Source organism: Callionymus lyra, chromosome 19 (genome assembly GCF_982586985.1).
Source record: "Callionymus lyra chromosome 19, fCalLyr1.hap1.1, whole genome shotgun sequence".
NCBI classification, from domain to species: Eukaryota; Metazoa; Chordata; class Actinopteri; order Syngnathiformes; family Callionymidae; genus Callionymus; species Callionymus lyra.
The window spans coordinates 14,809,453-14,826,903 of NC_141836.1; the positions used below are offsets into that span (position 1 = coordinate 14,809,453).

A 17,451-nucleotide genomic window follows, 5' to 3' on the forward strand; every position below is an offset into this window, starting at 1 on the left:
AAAGGGAGATCACACACCTGCTAGCGCCAGAATCATTTCCAAAGATCTGATTTTGAGAATAAAGGACAAAGGAAATGAAACATGACAAAAGGTGACACAAGATAAATTGGGGCTTGAATCAGCCCGAACCAGTCTGTGCTGCTCCAGGCTTAATTCGATCCAGACAGAAGCATTGAAAAGGCGTTCGTCTCACAGATTGCTTTTCGGCAGTCGGGATTATTTTATACTGAAAATATTTCATGAATGGGGGGGAGACGGAAGAGAGATATCAGCGGGAGGCTGTGATGGAAGTCCGCCCGTTGCCGTCGAGGCGGGCGTGTGACGGTAATGCAAAGTGATCAGGAGTACGAGAATAGATCGACCCCTGCTACACATTCCAGCACACCAGCCCACCCCACTCCCATCCCTCCCACTTGCCGCTGGGATGACTTTTAGGTCTGCAAAGCCACATCACTTCCTCATGTGATCAACAATCAAGTGTCTTGTCTGAATCCTGCTGGTGGGGGGGCGCGGGGGCGGAGGCCACCAGGGGGCGAGCATGATGGCGGCCAAGAGACGCTGATTATTCTAGAGGATCACTTCAGTAAATGAGGTGTGCTGAGGACCGACCGTTGCCATTCATTCAAATAGTTGACACGCCGCGCCGTGTCTTAAAGGCTTCAAATTCACCCCTTTTTTTTTTGGCACCCAGATGTGAACTTTGACCCCCGGGGGCACACCTATCTCGCCACCCTTTTCGCCTCGTGTCGAGCTGTCCGCCGTGATTTATTAGGCTGATCTACTGCTCTATTTAGACGTAATAACGGATGAATAGCTCGGGATTAGATTTCTATCATTGTAAAGGGTTGACGGCGAGTGCTTTAAGGTAAGAGATGGGATCGGATCTAATCAAATCAAACACACACACACACACACGGATGCGCTGACTCAGGAGCGCCCGCTGACATGTTATGATTTGTCTCCCGCATGTCCTGTATCAAGGGTATAGCTTTGTTATCATAAACACCGGTTACAACAGCCAATGAGGAACGGTTACCGGGAGATTAGATCTGTGCAAAACAACGAATCATATTTCGTCAGAGGGGTTCGGGAGAAGAGTGCGAGGCGACGGGAGTGACAGGTAAGACCTGCAGGTCACCCCCCTCGCGCCTGGTCTTTAAATAATGATTGGCTCCAGTGGAGCACAACCAGATAAATAGTTCCATTCATTGGAACATCACAGATACCGGGATGGAAGTTGGGGTTGTAATTGTAAAGTTATGTTCTCCCGGTGTCAGAGCCGGGGTCTTGCCGTCTCCATGGTGACAGTGTGATGGTCCCTGTGCAGCAGAGGAATGGCGATGGAGTCATTTAAAATGAGAAGTGTGCTGCATAATAATTTTAGCACAAATAGCCCTCATGAATACATGAAAACTAAACTGTAGACATGCTAATTTTTCCAAGACATGAAAGAGGCAATAAACAAAGATTGTGGTGCAGGAGAGGACGGCAGACAAGGGCACGTTTAAAGGTGGTGTTAAAAAAAAAATGTAGATAAAATAAAACATGTAGCTTTGTTGCTTAAAATAACCAGATGGGTTAGATGTGAAAGATGAAGCATTGAACTCAGTCTATTTTGATATCAACTGTATTTAACGTTATAGCATATTCTCTTAATTGAGAGTCAACGATGAAGCCTTTTTAAATATAATTTTGTTATAAAATAATGAATTATTGAGCATTCTTTGAAATATTACACCTAAAAGACTTGTGATAGTATAAGATAGTATTTTCTATATTTAATTTAAAGTGAATGCCCTGCATTTATTTAATATACATGATTAAATACTTTTTTTTTAGCATTTGAAATACCATGGCTAGCAATGAGTCTGATGGTACAGCAGGGGGCAGTAGCATTCTCAGACTCGCTCGCACAACACGATGGAGCGAGCGGGGTTCCTGGCTGCGGCTCAGAAAGACAATTATGTGATTTGTGTTTCCAGATGGTTATCCAGATCACCACCAAAATGTAATCATCTGCGCTTTGTCCTATTATCACCATATCCAGAGTATTTCCTTGGCAGAAATATGTTTTATATAAATGAAGAAAGATGATAACAGGGAGATAAACTATGATAACTTCTCGGATTTATAGCCTCTCACGATCAAATCTGTACTATACTCAATCAACATTTATTTTCCATTAAAAAAACTATATTCAAATCTTACTTTTTCAAGGAAATACCTCCAAAATAGTGCATTAATTAAAGTGAATATGATGCGGTTGCTTCATTGCCGCAAACTTCTTAATCAAATTACATTTATTTGAAATTCAAAAAGCACCTCCTATGGGTTTTCTAATGACTCGGCGAGTCTACAAACAAGAAAGTATAAACAAACATCCGCCGCTCGCTTTTTTCTTTTGTTGTCTTCTCTGAGAGCTCAGGTGTCAAACAGCCTTCAGAACTAAGATGTAACGAAAAATCCTCTTCGGTTAATTAACTGTGACAATTCTCCCAATTACTTCTTCTTCTTCTACCTGTCACGCCGCCTGCAGAGTCGCTGCGAAACACTCTCGACGATCACGACCGCACAACTGTTGCTCATCTCAAGCCACAATTAAAGAAAAGTTTCAACATTGGGAAGAAGAGGAAAAAAAACACCTGGAGTCGTGAATGAAAAGCGGCACTTACTCTTGGGAGACGGTGTACAGTTCGGGCAGGATGCTACACGGTTCGTCGCCGATGGAGACTTTTACCGCTCCCGCCCTGCGGCCCAGGTTCCTGCCCTGCACCGTCAGATGTGTGCCGCCCTCCGTCGGACCCCTCAGGGGCGAGATCTGATGAGAGAAATTACAGGGTTTGAAGAAAGGAACGCCGTGAACTAATGAAGACCCTACACCAAGAGTGGGAAGATAAAAAAAAACTGATTGAGTGTTCCAGAATGCCGTCACTGACGCTGACATGAGATAAGGACATGCAGTTACTCGTCTTAGTGCCGGAGATCTAATTGTATGGACACACGCTTCAGGTACGCGAGCACAGACACGAAAACACAAAAGGAGGCTCTTAGGCAAGAGTCGGAGAATCGTCAGCCTCTAATCCTCTCCAGCACATGCAAATAAAGAGCAGCCTAAGAGCCCCCTTCACATCCCCACAAGAGACTGAGAGAGTGCGTTGAGAGGCGAGGTGGAGAGCCGTGCAGAATGGCGCACGAGTGTGGAGGCAATTTTGGGAAAACTCGGGGTGTCGAGGGGAGAAGGGAACGCTGGTGGTGGTGGTGGTGCGAGAGCCAAGCTTAGCGGGGGGAATTAATGCGTGCCGCTCTTTCCTTTTCATCTATTTAAATGACTGTTGTCAAATTATTTTGGATTCACTCTTCAATTCTTCGCTCTGGTTACATTCTGTTTAGGGTAAGGAACTCCAACTAGTTTTTTGGAGCTGGCGCCGCATGTCAGGTGTCAAGGGAATTTACTATGCTATTCGTTTTTTTGAATCCCATTATTACATTTCGCTTCTTTTATTTTTTGAATCGTTCAAACCTAATATTTTGACTGTTGCGAGCCGAATATATCACCATGGAAACGCATGCCTTTAAAACATTCGTAAAGCTTGTCGTTGAGTTAGCTACCTATAGATATAGATTTACAGAACAAACTGGCATTGATCCTAGAATCAAGTCAAAGTATATAATTGCCAATATGTCCGCCTCAACTCGGACTTTGGCCAGGTCTGCTGGAGAACACCTCAGTCCTGCAGGTGTGGGCAATTAAAGGTCCTCAGGGGCCACATTTTATTCAGTTGTGAGGAGTCATCCAGCAACAAATAAAGAAGCTAAATGCTTAAATATATTGATATATTGAATATATAATTTTAAATAGTAATTTAAATATTTTGGATGGGCAATAACTATTCACAAAAAATAAAAACATTAAAAAAAAGAAACCCTATAGTCGTAATAAGAGTTTAACTTGTGATAAATAGGAAAATAAAACAGTTTCACCTCTTGAGGGCCACATTAAAAAGAGTCAAAGGGCCGTACCGTCCCCAGGTCTGCCCTACTGGGAGGCAACCAGCTTACATCCTTATTAGAGAGGCTATATGCTATCTTCTAAAAATCGAAATTCATCTATCTATATATTAAATAGTAGGTTTGTGCCTGGTCATTTACAATCAAAATAGCATCTAAACTACTGACCTCTGAGTGAAGTTTTTAAAGGGGAAGGATATTTGATCAGGTCAATTTAAAATCGAATTAAATTGTTAATGTTAAGGAGAATTCCAGAATTAAGGTAAGGTTTTCATCATTTGTAAGGAGTTGCAAATAGAAGACCTCACTTAACCCCTGTGTTATCTCAGGGTCAAGGTGACCCGAAGGTCCAAAGAAAAATGTGTTTGTCGTATCCCTTGTGTTGTCTCTGGGTCACAACATGTTAAAAAAAGAAACAATTCTAATTTCAATCGAATTTTTACTTACTAAATAATAAATATATCTGTGGCTTTTGCAACCTACAGAAATAACACCCATAATCAACCTGAATTTACATTATCTTTTAATTCATGTTTTAAAAATCATGTTTGTCATTCCTTTTCAAGCCATTTCTATTTTTTCAGCGAGCAAACATTTTACCCGCCCTTAAATCATACAATGGCTAACATCAGAGTAATGCTGTCTCAGTTTAGAGATAAATAGTATTAAATCCCTTTATATGGTGGCAGATAACAAGGGGAGGAAATCTAAGCATCGGGGCTGAATCACGAGTTTACCTCAGCATCTCTTCAAGCATACACACTCATTGCATCAACACGGGCGTGTGGATACGTGTAGCCCTGACAACACAAGGTGGTCGTAATTAATTGTTGATTCATGAGTTGCCTTAAGAGCTTTCAATTTAGCAGACAATATATGAGCCGTCTCGTAGCCGCGGGTCCCTGAACAGCTGCTGCGTCTGCCGGGCTGAAAGAAATGACACCGGATTCCCACAGAAGAGGGTTCGGATATTGGCATTTTTTTTAGCAGAACCTGGTTGAGAAATGTTTATTTTAATATCATCTGATGGACGCTGAAATAACACGGGCGATGATTAGGGCCACGGGGAAACCGTGCAGATGTTTCTGCGGTCGGATTGGGTTTGTAGATTTAAGGGTGACCACCCGGTGTTTACTCAAGAAACATTCGTAACGCTGGTTTACAAAACCGCAAAGACGCATTCTTGGGAGCCGCACGTCATGTATTTTTACCACCTCCGATTCCATGTGCGAACACATATATTCGCGCAAAAAAATGTGGCATTCTAGACACCACCAAAGCAACCCGGACCCCAGCTGAAGTTATTTATTATCGCCGCGCGTCTTAGATCATCAAGGGTGTCTCGGCGGTGCCAGCGAGCGCTGACAGCAACATCAGCTGGCAACGCTGTTCATTTACACCTCTTACAAGTCTCGCCGTCTTGATTTAAAGGCACAAAGACTGCCAAGCCTTCAGGGACATCACAGAATGTGTCTGAGCGAGAAAAAAAAACCACCAAGAGGACTTTGGGATCTATGTAATGCATCTGAAGACAAAGTGAGCTCATGTATTTCTCAAGTATTGTACTTCGCAGCTGTAAAACCTGAACTAAAGGACCCGCAGGCTAATAAAAACCATGTGTTACGTTCTGCGGGGGCTTCGCTTTGTATTGGAAGTTGACAAGTCATTTCAAAATCTTTCATCAGAAGAGGGCAATGGAGAAGATTGAGATGTTAGTTCCTGTTTTCATCGAGGCATTTAGAGTGGTGTAAACAACAAAAAAAAGGAGCTTTGTCAATGATGTTTTTCCCTCAAGTATTTATTTATTACCATTGTTTTCTAGCTTTTATATTTCTAGACAAAGACATCATTGGCACCAACCTAATGGAGATAGCAGGACAAAAACAGGAAAGGGTATCTCGCCACGCAACACCATCGCTCCCTTTAACTATTTTCAGCTCAGATCTTACCGTCTTCCTTTTTTTTCTTTTCATGTCATGGATAAACTATGTTTGGGAACATCCTGTTTTGGACGCCCAATCAATGTGGTTTTTATCTTTTGTTCAAGCCCACACGGAGGAACATTTAAAAAAAGGCCTTAAGATAACAACTGTCTCCATTGTCAACATATGCAATTAGGATGTTTCAACAATCGGGCGGTCAAGGCGTAACAAAAATCCACCTACGTCAGTGAAACTATTGCGTGACGGTGATTTTCAGTGACAAAGCGTGCAGCGTCTTCAGAACAAAGGGCTGATGTGCAGCAGAATCCTCGTGGACGGTTGATCTTTTCCCAAGCACTCGGGCTTTAACCCCTTCTGTGCGCTGTGGGAAAAACCGGGGCTGCCAAAGCGTTGCATCACAAACCCACGTAACCACAGCCGATTTTTCTGCCGTCGCCGTCCCCCCTGAGATGGGAGGTGGGTGTGTAGTGCAACAATGCACCCCCCCCCCCTCTTACCACCAACCACCCTCCTCCCCCTTTTCTGAGTCCAGCTAACTTCAGTCCCGTAAGAAGTCACTCTCGCATCCTGTTAGTCACAGTGTACTGACAGCTACAAAGAATGAAGGATAATCAGGAATGCTTCAATATGGCCGGTTTGTTTGTTAGATTGTGAGTCTGTCCGTGCTTGTGTGTGTAGCAGGGCGAGCGATAGAGGGACCAAAAGAAAGAGAGAGAGAGCTGGATCGGTTTGTTCTGTTTGCTTATTCTCCTGGGCAGCCCAGGTTTTTTATCTACAGGAAGTTCAGGCCGACTGGGTCTCATGTGAGCCGTGCTTCCCATGACCGTCTAACTGAGGACGGCCAGATAGAATTAAGAAAACAATCCCATTACAGCTTCGGACAATCAAATGAATATCATTATGAAAATGAAGTCCGCGAGATACTTTTTAATTAAGATGAAGCCGGTGATTAATAGCCGGTGGAGAAGATGAATACATTAGATGGTTTCGTTCCTGGACTTGTCCAGAAGATCCGAATCTGGCTTTGATCTAGCGAGACATCATCTTTCAGCTTGTCATGCCGTTATTAACTGATGAGCAAGCAGATTCAGAGGAAGAAAAAAAAAAGGAAATATTCTTCTCAAGAAAACGATACTGCTGATGAAAGCATACTTAAGTACAAGCACATGTACAGGTCTAAAATATATCAATTTTTTTGCTTTCAAATCCCATTTTATATTGGGTACAGTTCAATAAAGTGTGTTTAATATTTAATATTTCAATTTTTCAATTAACAATTAACATGCAAATACCACCGCATTTCTTCATTTTTGTGTTGCAGTTAAACCTCTGGCAGTTATTACGTCCTCCACACCTCAAGCAACAATGAAATCCTGTAAGATGACTGAGGACCAGAGGATACAGTCGACACCATCAGCTTTTTAATCTGTTTGTACATATTTTGGTTTCAAAACAAATTAAAGCAGTAACATTTTTTAAATTCTGTCACCCTACAGATGTCACAATATATCGTTTTGTTGTCCCTGTATCATGATACGTATTGTAACACCAGATTCCTGTCAATACACATACCTACTAATAATATACTTTAATTTTGATGTGTTAAAATAACCTTTGAGGGAGTTACTTTTTTTGAAAGCAGGTGTTGATGGGAACCCTTATCTGAAGTTCAAAAAGAAAAAGTTTCACATCTGAATACAGGTGTTTTTATTTAAATAGCAAATTGTCATTATCTGAGCCACTGCTTTATCTTTTACACAGATTAGCTTCTTAATTGTATAATCCGTTGGGTTCAATCTATAGATTACTACAGGTTAACTGCCTCCGGGAGGCGCTCTAGCAGAAGAGCGAGATAGACAGATCTGAATGTTGAAGGAAAAAGAGATGTTTCATGGTCATTTTTTAATCTTGTCGTGTTACTGCCATTTTACAGGCAAAAAATGTTTGATATTTCAGTGTATCATCTGTATATGCAGTTATTTTTTATCTTTTTACACTTACTTGATGGGGATTATTTGAAGGTGTAGTCTATTTAAAAAAAAAACATTCATTTAACTATTCTTAATTTTAGTCTTTAGTCTTTAGTCTTTTAATAATTAACATTTTAAAAGTACACAAAAACGCAAAATTACGGTATTAGTGTGGGAGAAAATCCGGGTTCCTGGACGATACCCAATCCAAACACGGGTCGAACACTCCAGACAGAAAAGCCGCATATATTGACATGAACGTATTCTGTTATCCTCTTGTCATTTCCATGATTATTATTCTAAACCTCAACTTCTTGTATCGCGGCTCGACCACAAGCAGAATTCATTTTAAGATAAACAGGTTTTCCACTTGGCCAGTGTGGTTTTCTTAAAGCTGTGGTCACCAAAAAAAATCTCTGAAGGTTTTGATTTGCCGTACAAGAGCGTGAGTGGCTGAAAGTGCAGCCGCTAAACTGTTCCCAGGCTCTGCCGAGAGATTGAAGATAGTCTGCACTGTTCAAGCCCTTCCCAGAGAAGATAATGGACGGATGAGAGAATGAAAGTACATCATGACTCACCCACTGATGGGTTATTTAGCAAGTTGGCTAATGCTCGGCTAATGATAAAAGGATGTTCTACCTTGTGGATCTCCGGCGCGGGACATTGATCCTTGACGAGCTGGCAGTCGAGCCTCAGCCGACAACTGTTTTCACACCATCCGCAAAGATGGCCCCGGTCTTCCCGTCCCCAGCACTGGGAGCAGTCGGTGCTTCCGACTCCGCAGTTGTACACCTCCACTGTAAAGGGGGAAGAAGACCAGAGAGATCATGAATAAAAAACGTCATTATTTTACAACTGATCGTAAAATTCTGTTCATGATAAAAGCTCTAAAAGAGACAGAAGAGATGTGTTTTGCTGCTACAAATGTTAAACTCATGTTGGCCCCGTAGCTACAGCGAACATAAACTCCTAAATATGATTTTCTGTTTCACTTGCAATTTTCCTTCATGGCTTACACAAACCATATGGGAGGCCTTCACCGAAACAAACAAAGTAAGCAGTTGCAGGATGATGTATTCCTGCCGATGAAAATTGCCCCGAAAACAAAAGAGCGAGCCGAAGGAGCGACGGAGAACAAAGACGGCAAGGAAAACAGATGATTATGTTCTTGTTCCGAAAGTGCCTCCCAGTTTGAAGTCCCATTTGTACGAGTGCATGTGCAACTGTGTCGAGGCACGCCTCTGCTCCGCTGATAAACCGGGTGTCTTTTGAAAATGTGATGACTCCGCATAAAGAAACCCTTGTGTTGTGTGTTAAGAGAGTCTTGAAGTGGCTTAAGTTGTTGTTCACGTGGTCAACACATGGTCAAGCTAGCGGCGCATCTGGACATGAGATAAGAGAGGTCTGGCTTTAAGTTCAACGGCTCATAACGGTTGTCATGGAACTTAAACAGCACCTGAGACAATAGACATGAGCCTCATGTGTAATTACTGGGAAATGATATAATGATAAACCATTGCTTGTCGTCAGATGATGCGAGACACAAAACACCATTATCGAGGAAAGGCAGCTGATCTTCCGAGAAGCACTCATTTCTCTCCGGGTTTCGACACAATCCTGACGGACGAAGAGGTGCGAAGACAATTTTATTTTTGAGAGCAAAGGTGGCCGTTGTTTCAAATTCCCAAAATATTCACAACCAATTATGCTCCGAACACACGAGCGCAAAGCAATTTCAGCTAAGTGGGAGGTAATTTGCAGTTTTCTATTCTTTCCTTAAACGCTTTGTTGCAGAGCTGCGTCAAAATAATGAGAGAAATATTGAATATAAAGATACTTATCAGATGCCTTAAGCCCGGAGTAGATGGACGCGTTAGGAGCGTGTTATTACTCTATGACAAGGCTGTTATCAGCCGTCATGAATCCAAATGCCCTCACAATGATATGATCTTCGGGGGCTCTCAGCACACACACAAACAAATGTAAGAGGCTATTTTTGTCTCTTTGTTCAGGGCTCATGACCATGACTTGCTGTCTGCCCTTTAACCAGTGTGTTGTCTCTGGGTCAAGGTGACCCAGAAGGCAGGTAATACATAGCTTTCGGAAATATATATGCAGTGGTGGAGGTCTTTCACCTTGACCCAGAGAGAACCCAAGGGAAAATAGTTTCTCACGAGTCCAAGAGACCCAGAGACCCACAAGGGATATCTCAAACACATTTAATATCGGGCCTCCGGGGCACCTTTGACCCAAAGACAACACAATGGATACTACAAACACATTTGTATCGGGCCTCCGGGTCACCTTGACCCAGAGAGAACCCAAGGGCAAATAGTTTCTCACCGAGTCCAAGAGGCATTCGAGCTACAGAGAAAAAAGTATTAATAATATATAATAATAATTTTCATTCACTTTACTACTATTATTATTATTATTAATTATTATTAATAAACAAAAAAAGGTGGGGACCCCTGCTAAAACAGGGGTGTCCAAGGTTTTTTTTCAAAAGAAAACATATGTTAATAGTGACATCTCATTCAGAAGTTCAAAATACAAAATACTGTCTTAACACGAAATTGAGACAATTAGGAAAAACTGCATCAACCCTTAGCAGCTACACTTTGTCACAATATTTTAACTCATGGGAGCTTGTCATAAAAAGCTTGTTTAGTTGTGACTTGAAAAAAAAGTGAAAATTTAAAAAATCTGTATTTTTAATCATCTGGTTGAACAGAACTTATGACGTAGGCTCCGGGCCGCATGAGTCGAAGACGTATAATAAAAGTGTATGATCTCACCTTTAATTGGCTGCGGGCTGTCGACGAAAACATCTTCACCTAGATCACCGAAGTCGCCGAGTCTTCTGAGGTTGAGGTGATAGATCTGACTCATCTGATTGGTCGAGAGCTATATATGGGGCGAGAAATAAGAGCCGTTCATTTTCTCTCTCTTCTTCACCGGCTCCGGGCTAATAGCAGGTTCTCAGACCCGCTGATAAACAGGGATTATTTCTGGTGGGTAACTTTCTGCACTTACCGTCACTCCACTGCACTTGACTGTGGAGCCGCTCAGCCATGTTGCCGCGTATCGCTGCTCCGTCCCGAAGTCACACTCCAGTTTAGCTCCCTGTCACACACACACGGGCGCTAATTTTAAAATCACCTTTGGGTGTGAAGCGAGCCGTGTTAACACGGGAGCAAAAAACACGTCTGGTAACAATCCGCGGGAATGAAAGAGTTACAAGCAGGAAACTGAGATCACTCATCTAAATTGTCCCTGCCAGGAAAAAAAAACAAAAAACGAGATGCATTCAAGATTCATATTCATAAACATCTGGACTCCCAGGCCTCTTGCAAGTCATCTGGGAACAAGGGTTATGAATATAAATACATTCCTGATACAACCAGAGCTCCGAGTCGCAACGAACCAAACAATGTGAGTTGAAATCAAACCCACAAGAAGAAAAGCGGATCATACGATTTCCTGTAACTGTTGTAGCAACCCTTTTAATTCCATCTGTGTATGCAGGAGACTGTCCTGCAGGCTCTTACTGGAATAGCACAAAATGTTATTAAAATCTCTAAAATGTTATGCCAAACCCCCCGCTGTGACATCATGGGTCTGTTGCTGCGAGTTCTGGTTCCTACTCTAGGACTTAGTGGACGCGGATTCAAGTCGATCCTTCCCCGCTGTTCCCTGACATTTGGAAACTGACCACTGCCAACTGGCTTAAAGTGTCACATGATGCAGGAAGTAGGGGCTGTCGATTTATGCGATTTATTAATTATAATCAGAATTTTTCTAACTTTCCGCTGCCCGGTTGTAAAATACATTTTTGTGTTGGTCTTGTTGTCGGGGTGAAAACAACGTGGATAAGTGGATATTAAGAGCTCTTGTAAATGATACTTGTTTGTTGATTTATACAGACTTGATGTTTTATTTTTATTTTCTAATGGTGTTAGACAAACGATCACAGAAACACTCGGCCTGCTGGTGCACACTAAAGGCTGCAGCAACACTTGAGTCTCAAATATAGCAGAATACAAATTATATTTTAAACAGAAACTTACATTTAAAAAATGGAGGTATTTTAAGATGATACAAAAAGGAAGTTTTAGATGAACTAATTATACTTACTAACAGAAGGATCTAGTAAAAGATTATCTCATATTGAGGGTACTTTGGGTCACTTGTTTTTCTTTTGAGTAACAGTTCAGTATTGTCATTGCAACAAGTACAACGAGATTAATAAAGTGTCAAACAGTTAAAATTAGATAGAGAAAAATGATTTTTTTTGTAATGTTGTTAAACAATTATTATCAAAATGCACATGACAGTGATAAAACTACATTAATACATAAAACTACATTCATTCATAGAAAGCATATAATAAAATACAAAGCTAAGGAAAAAAATAGTGCATGTTTATTCTCTAGTTTTGGGGAGAAATGTAGCCACTGATCCTTGAAAATCCATTTTGGGTTTCTCACCACAACCGGTACATTTGAATGATTCTAAAACAATAGCAATTTGGTTTTTGGTTCAGTGTTGAAACAAAGAAGTCGCTCCTTGTTTGGCTTATGGAACTTTCAAAGATGTTTCTGCAGAAACAATGTACACCTAATATATATATATATATTTTTTCTTCGTTTGTCACAATGTATATGTTCCTGATTGGATTATCTAATTATTATTGTTTTGTATTTTCGTGAGTGATGGGTATTTTGTTGTGTTTTTTGTTGTTTATTTTTTATTGTTTTTCTATTTTTTGTTAGGGATGGCTATATGGTCGACTATTTTTTGTCTTGCTTTCTGAAAAGTTGAAAATAAAATAATCTGGAGAAAAAACAATCTTAAATTGTCCATAAAGTTGTTGTTCATGTTAAAAAAGTAATGCTGATTAAGTATATAAGTCACTTAAAATTGAGTTCATGTTGCACTTCACGATGTCTTGAGATGCCTTCATGACAAAAATACGGCTGATGCTTGACTGACTGGAAAAGTGCATTTTAGATCAAATAATGGAAATATTTAATGAGCTTTAGGTTAAAAAAAAAGTACAGGTTTTACTTCCCTAAACTTTCAAAGTGATATTGAATAACTTGATAAAAAAAAGTCCGAGATAACTAATCAGTTGATTCAACAACATGATCTCTTCATCTTAGCTGGCTCACAAACATGTATTAGTCAGAGGGGATTTTTCTGTTTTTTGCAGTCTTGAGAAAGACATTATTCATTGTCTAAACACACCATGACTGACCAATAATAGACCCGAAAAACCCCGAGGAAGTAAAGGCATGTTTGTATGTACGTGACTCCAAGTCTGTCACCATGGCAACACACTGGGAAAAGGGCAGCAAGGGTTACGCGTGTGACTGACCACGCCTGGCAACTCGCAGGAATTTTTTTGAGGATCCTTGTCAGGTTCTTATCAGCGATGCAGCATCAGCATCCGACGCGCTCAGTCTGGATTAAGCATGAGAATAAGGATTTGAAGGGGGGGAGAGAAAGCAATATGAAAGTCGATCTGTATTCTAAATGAAGGTGCCGACAGGTTTGCTGCCTCAGATCTCCACACATTGTCTCGTCTGCTGACGAAGAAACACCTCAGCTAGTCACAGTTAGATAGACCGACCGCATAAGCACAAAGATTCTCTTTCCTCCTCAAAAACCAGTCTTCGTGTTTTTCTTTTTCATTGACTGAAAAAACTACAAATATCCATCTGTGCTTCGACGCCGCTTGAAGCGAGGCCGCCATATGCTTCTGGTTTACAACAATCATTTTCGCAACATGCATTCTGGACACGCTCCAAGTCTGACTCCCCGGTAGGAGACAGTCTGACGTACCTCCTGGAAGTTGTTGAGGGACAGCATGAAGTCCTGGGCCATTCCTGACGGCGAGGGGGGGACGTCCATGGCCACCACGCTGGGGCAGGAAGCGGCGTTCTGGGGGTTAAAGTGGCAGGAAGTGACATATATGAGTAATAAAAAAGAAGCATAACAATGGCTAAAACCCACGTGTGTCCGTGAACCAAAATACCCATCCTGTTTATAGCAAGGAGGAGGAAATGAGAGGGTGAAGTCTCGACTCCTAAGGAAACAACAACGGCTTCAAATAGAAGTGGAGGATTAGAAAAACAGGACCACCGGACCCTCGGCAGGGGAGGAAACCCCCTCGTCTGCGTGAATTTAAAAACACGACCTTAACACCACATACCGCAAGAGTCACAATAAATACTCAAAATGAAGCAGAGCTTAAGCAGCTCAAGTTATTTGTGATTTGTTTGACATTAAAATGTAGACGATTTGTTTATTTTTCTTGGAAAACTTTTTCTTTATAACCCCAAAATGACCTTCACACCTTGATTTCTGCCAATTAATTAAATGATGTGACACAAAATATATGTAAGTCACATGTGGAATAGCACAGCAGGCACAGAAACATCGTAATAGTAAACAGGAATGAATACATATTAAGAACACAGAGCTCAGTCAAACATCACAGACATAAAGTTGGTTATAGAGACAGTTCTTTGTCTCAAGACCACTTGTTATTGGTCTTGATGGTTTTATGGCAGGGGTTTAAAACTCAACGACACAATGGGGCAATCTGTTTGTGGAGTCATTTGATCTTAACTATTGCCTTGTTTATCCTCCTTCGCCAGACAAATTCCTTTGCTTCAAACATCAATTTAAGTCTTATAAGAATCAGAAACTCTTATTGAATTGTGGTGTCACCAACATTAATATAAATAAAATAAAATTAGATAAATAAAATTTGATTAACTAAAATAAAAAAAGAGTCGCAACCATAAAATGTCATATGAAAAATAAATAAATAAAAATAAAATGCGTTAAATTTAATAAGATAATAATATATTTCCTATTGAAAGTGTATAGTTCTTGACATCAATAATCTTTCCTAAGTTTTGTTGTTATTTGTCCACTATTCGGCAAAATAAAAAACAATTTTCCATGAAACCTGACTGCTAGTTGATTATCTTTAGTATGATGTTATGAGTATAACATGTCTTAAGGAGAAGTCAAAAGTGAAGCAGAGAATTAATTCTTGTGTTTCACTGGAGCTCAGAATGAATCATCAGGACAGTGGAGGAGTTTGCCAGCCTTTTTTTTTTTTTTTGCTTTCAATTTCCCGGTTACACAGGCCTTTTAGGAGCTAATGCCAAGTCTTTACTCACTTTGTTTGTTGTTCAGAGTAGTTTGTGCCCTCAGGGGTCTTTAGGTGGCCAGACATACATCTTCACAGTCCATTAGTGCAGTCGCCAGCTGTGCTTACAGTCAAAGCAACGTGTAAAGACATCAACGTAATGTGGGTTTTTTCTCGTCTCAACATTTCGGAATGACCAGGAAAGAGGCGACGGCATGCTTCATATTCTGACCGCTGAAGACATCCAGGGCTTTAAAATGTCAGATTGGCCTGTAGGACTCTGTTAAATCCGAACCTCTGGAGGTTTTTATGGCGGAGTATAACATTTCTACATGCTGTCGAGGCATGTGTAACCTTCCACTGAATTACCGTCTGGAAAAAAGATCTTACAAACGTTGAATCACAGCGTCTGGACGGAGGCTGTGTAGGCTTTTGAGTCATGCGAGCGAAGGCCTTGAGAGGCGGACCGACAGGGTAATAGCGCTCACCTCCAGAATGGTGTGCCTCGACTCGTCTTTCGTGGAGACGCACAGGTGATTCTCTTGGTCCCAGTAGCACTTCCACCTGGTGCTCAGGCAGCTCAGACATCTGACGGGGAAACAACAAACAAAATAAATCACAATTTCCCTCTTTAATGAAAGCTCTCGGAGCAGAATTATTCATCTTTGTATAGATTTTAATAAGAGTTTTAATTCAGCCTGGATCAAATCTGCTGAGACACAACACACTACAACGGCACAAACAAAATAATTGCGTGCATAATTTAATATTAAGCGACTTCCAAGGCTTCTTATTTGACTAAATGATGCAGCTAGTTAAAGAGACAGTGCCGTCTAATATCATGTTCACACTAGTCTAATCTGCTTCAGTGTGATGGAAAGGGTTGTAGGTGTGATTCCTGCTTGCTGTTGTTATAAAGTATGCACAGTCAGCTGGGTAATTTGGGATGATCTCATGTTTATATCTGGACTAAGCCTGGTAGAAATTGTGTTTGTGAGTAAAGTTGAAATCAGGGAAAGTCCCTCTTACTGCCACTCAAGCCCTGATCCTACTTATACCACAAGTCCCAGAATGCTCTGCAATAATTGAAGGTGCCTCATTAAAAATTAATTTCTGAAAGTTGATGAAGGAAAACAGGTGATTCTACGAAAACAGATTTAGGTCAATGTGTATTTAAAAGGACGAAAGCTGTTGTTTGATTATTAAGAAACATATAAATGTGAAGATTTTTGGTCATTTTTACCAAAATATGGACAATTTTTACTTGCTTACATATAGAATAAGCATCTAAAATATTAATTCAAAACGCGCGTCTTTTTTAGAGAGTTCAAAACATTTCTTCATTAAAAACTTTGATTGTATACCTTGTTTAAAATATATATTTATATAAAAGTATTTTTTAAATACCACACCGTAACCCTTACGTGTAACTATAAAATGTTTTAGCCATTACCAAGACATCGTTTATTTTTAAGTGACATCAATGACAACAGATGTCATTATTCAAACCAATTCAAGAACCAGGGTCTTAAGCAAGTCGGTTCCGAAACAAATTAAAAAGATTTATATTTGTTTATTTTTACCACCTTGTAAAATATAAAAAAATGTGAAATGGAGTCGTTTTCTTCTGACTGTGATGTCATTCTTGAGGAGAGATTTACTTTCCGACCAAGAAATGACACCTGGACCGCAAAAAATATTTTAATAGAGTTTTATGGATTCTTACATAACATAGTATAGTCTTAGATTAGGACAAATATAGACAAATGCTAAGTGGAAGTGATTTAATAAACAAAATGCAGTTTTTTAAGCCCCTGTTCATTATTTAATCCAATTTGTCAACAATGATGGAGTTATTCATTTATAAAATACAACATTTGTTTCTTAAATACATTCATAATGAAGTCTGGACAACTCCTTGTTTTCAAAGACTTCCACAGACCATCATTTATTAAGCCACAAACCACAAGACTTATTATCTTTTCATACAGAAGTTAACTCAACACCACAAATCCAACTTCTGCTTTATTTTGACACGAGCCGTTGATTTATCATCAACTCCGATGATGAAACTATTTATAAAATGTCATCTTAACTGATGACTGACATGAACGAACACTGGGAATATATATTTGATTGACAGCTAACTATAATGAATCTGATATAAAAAATGTTCTTGAGTAAAGTTTCCCTGCATTATTGAGGTTACATTAAAAGAATAAAACGCTTCAGGATAGTGTGTATCATAGTCAGGTAGAAAAAACAACAAGGTTATCGAGGAACATGAATCATTTTAATCAGGGGAAAATAAAGATTGTGTACGTGACGAGAGATAGTGGGGTGTGTGTACCCTCCAGTAAGA

At 40.3% G+C, this 17,451-nt stretch overlaps 1 protein-coding gene across 2 annotated transcripts in view; it reads right to left on the reverse strand.

Annotated features, from left to right (window-relative positions):
* Positions 1-17,451, reverse strand: part of plxnd1 (plexin D1) — a 78,144-nt gene that overhangs the window by 34,579 nt on the left and 26,114 nt on the right. For both annotated transcript variants that reach the window (XM_087781180.1, XM_087781181.1), the window contains exons 8-13: positions 15,578-15,677; positions 13,769-13,867; positions 10,958-11,047; positions 10,720-10,828; positions 8,561-8,718; positions 2,673-2,818 (exon numbers count right to left, since the gene is read on the reverse strand). In XM_087781180.1, the coding sequence (XP_087637306.1) occupies positions 2,673-2,818; positions 8,561-8,718; positions 10,720-10,828; positions 10,958-11,047; positions 13,769-13,867; positions 15,578-15,677 (702 nt within the window). The remainder of the gene's footprint in view (positions 1-2,672; positions 2,819-8,560; positions 8,719-10,719; positions 10,829-10,957; positions 11,048-13,768; positions 13,868-15,577; positions 15,678-17,451) is intronic.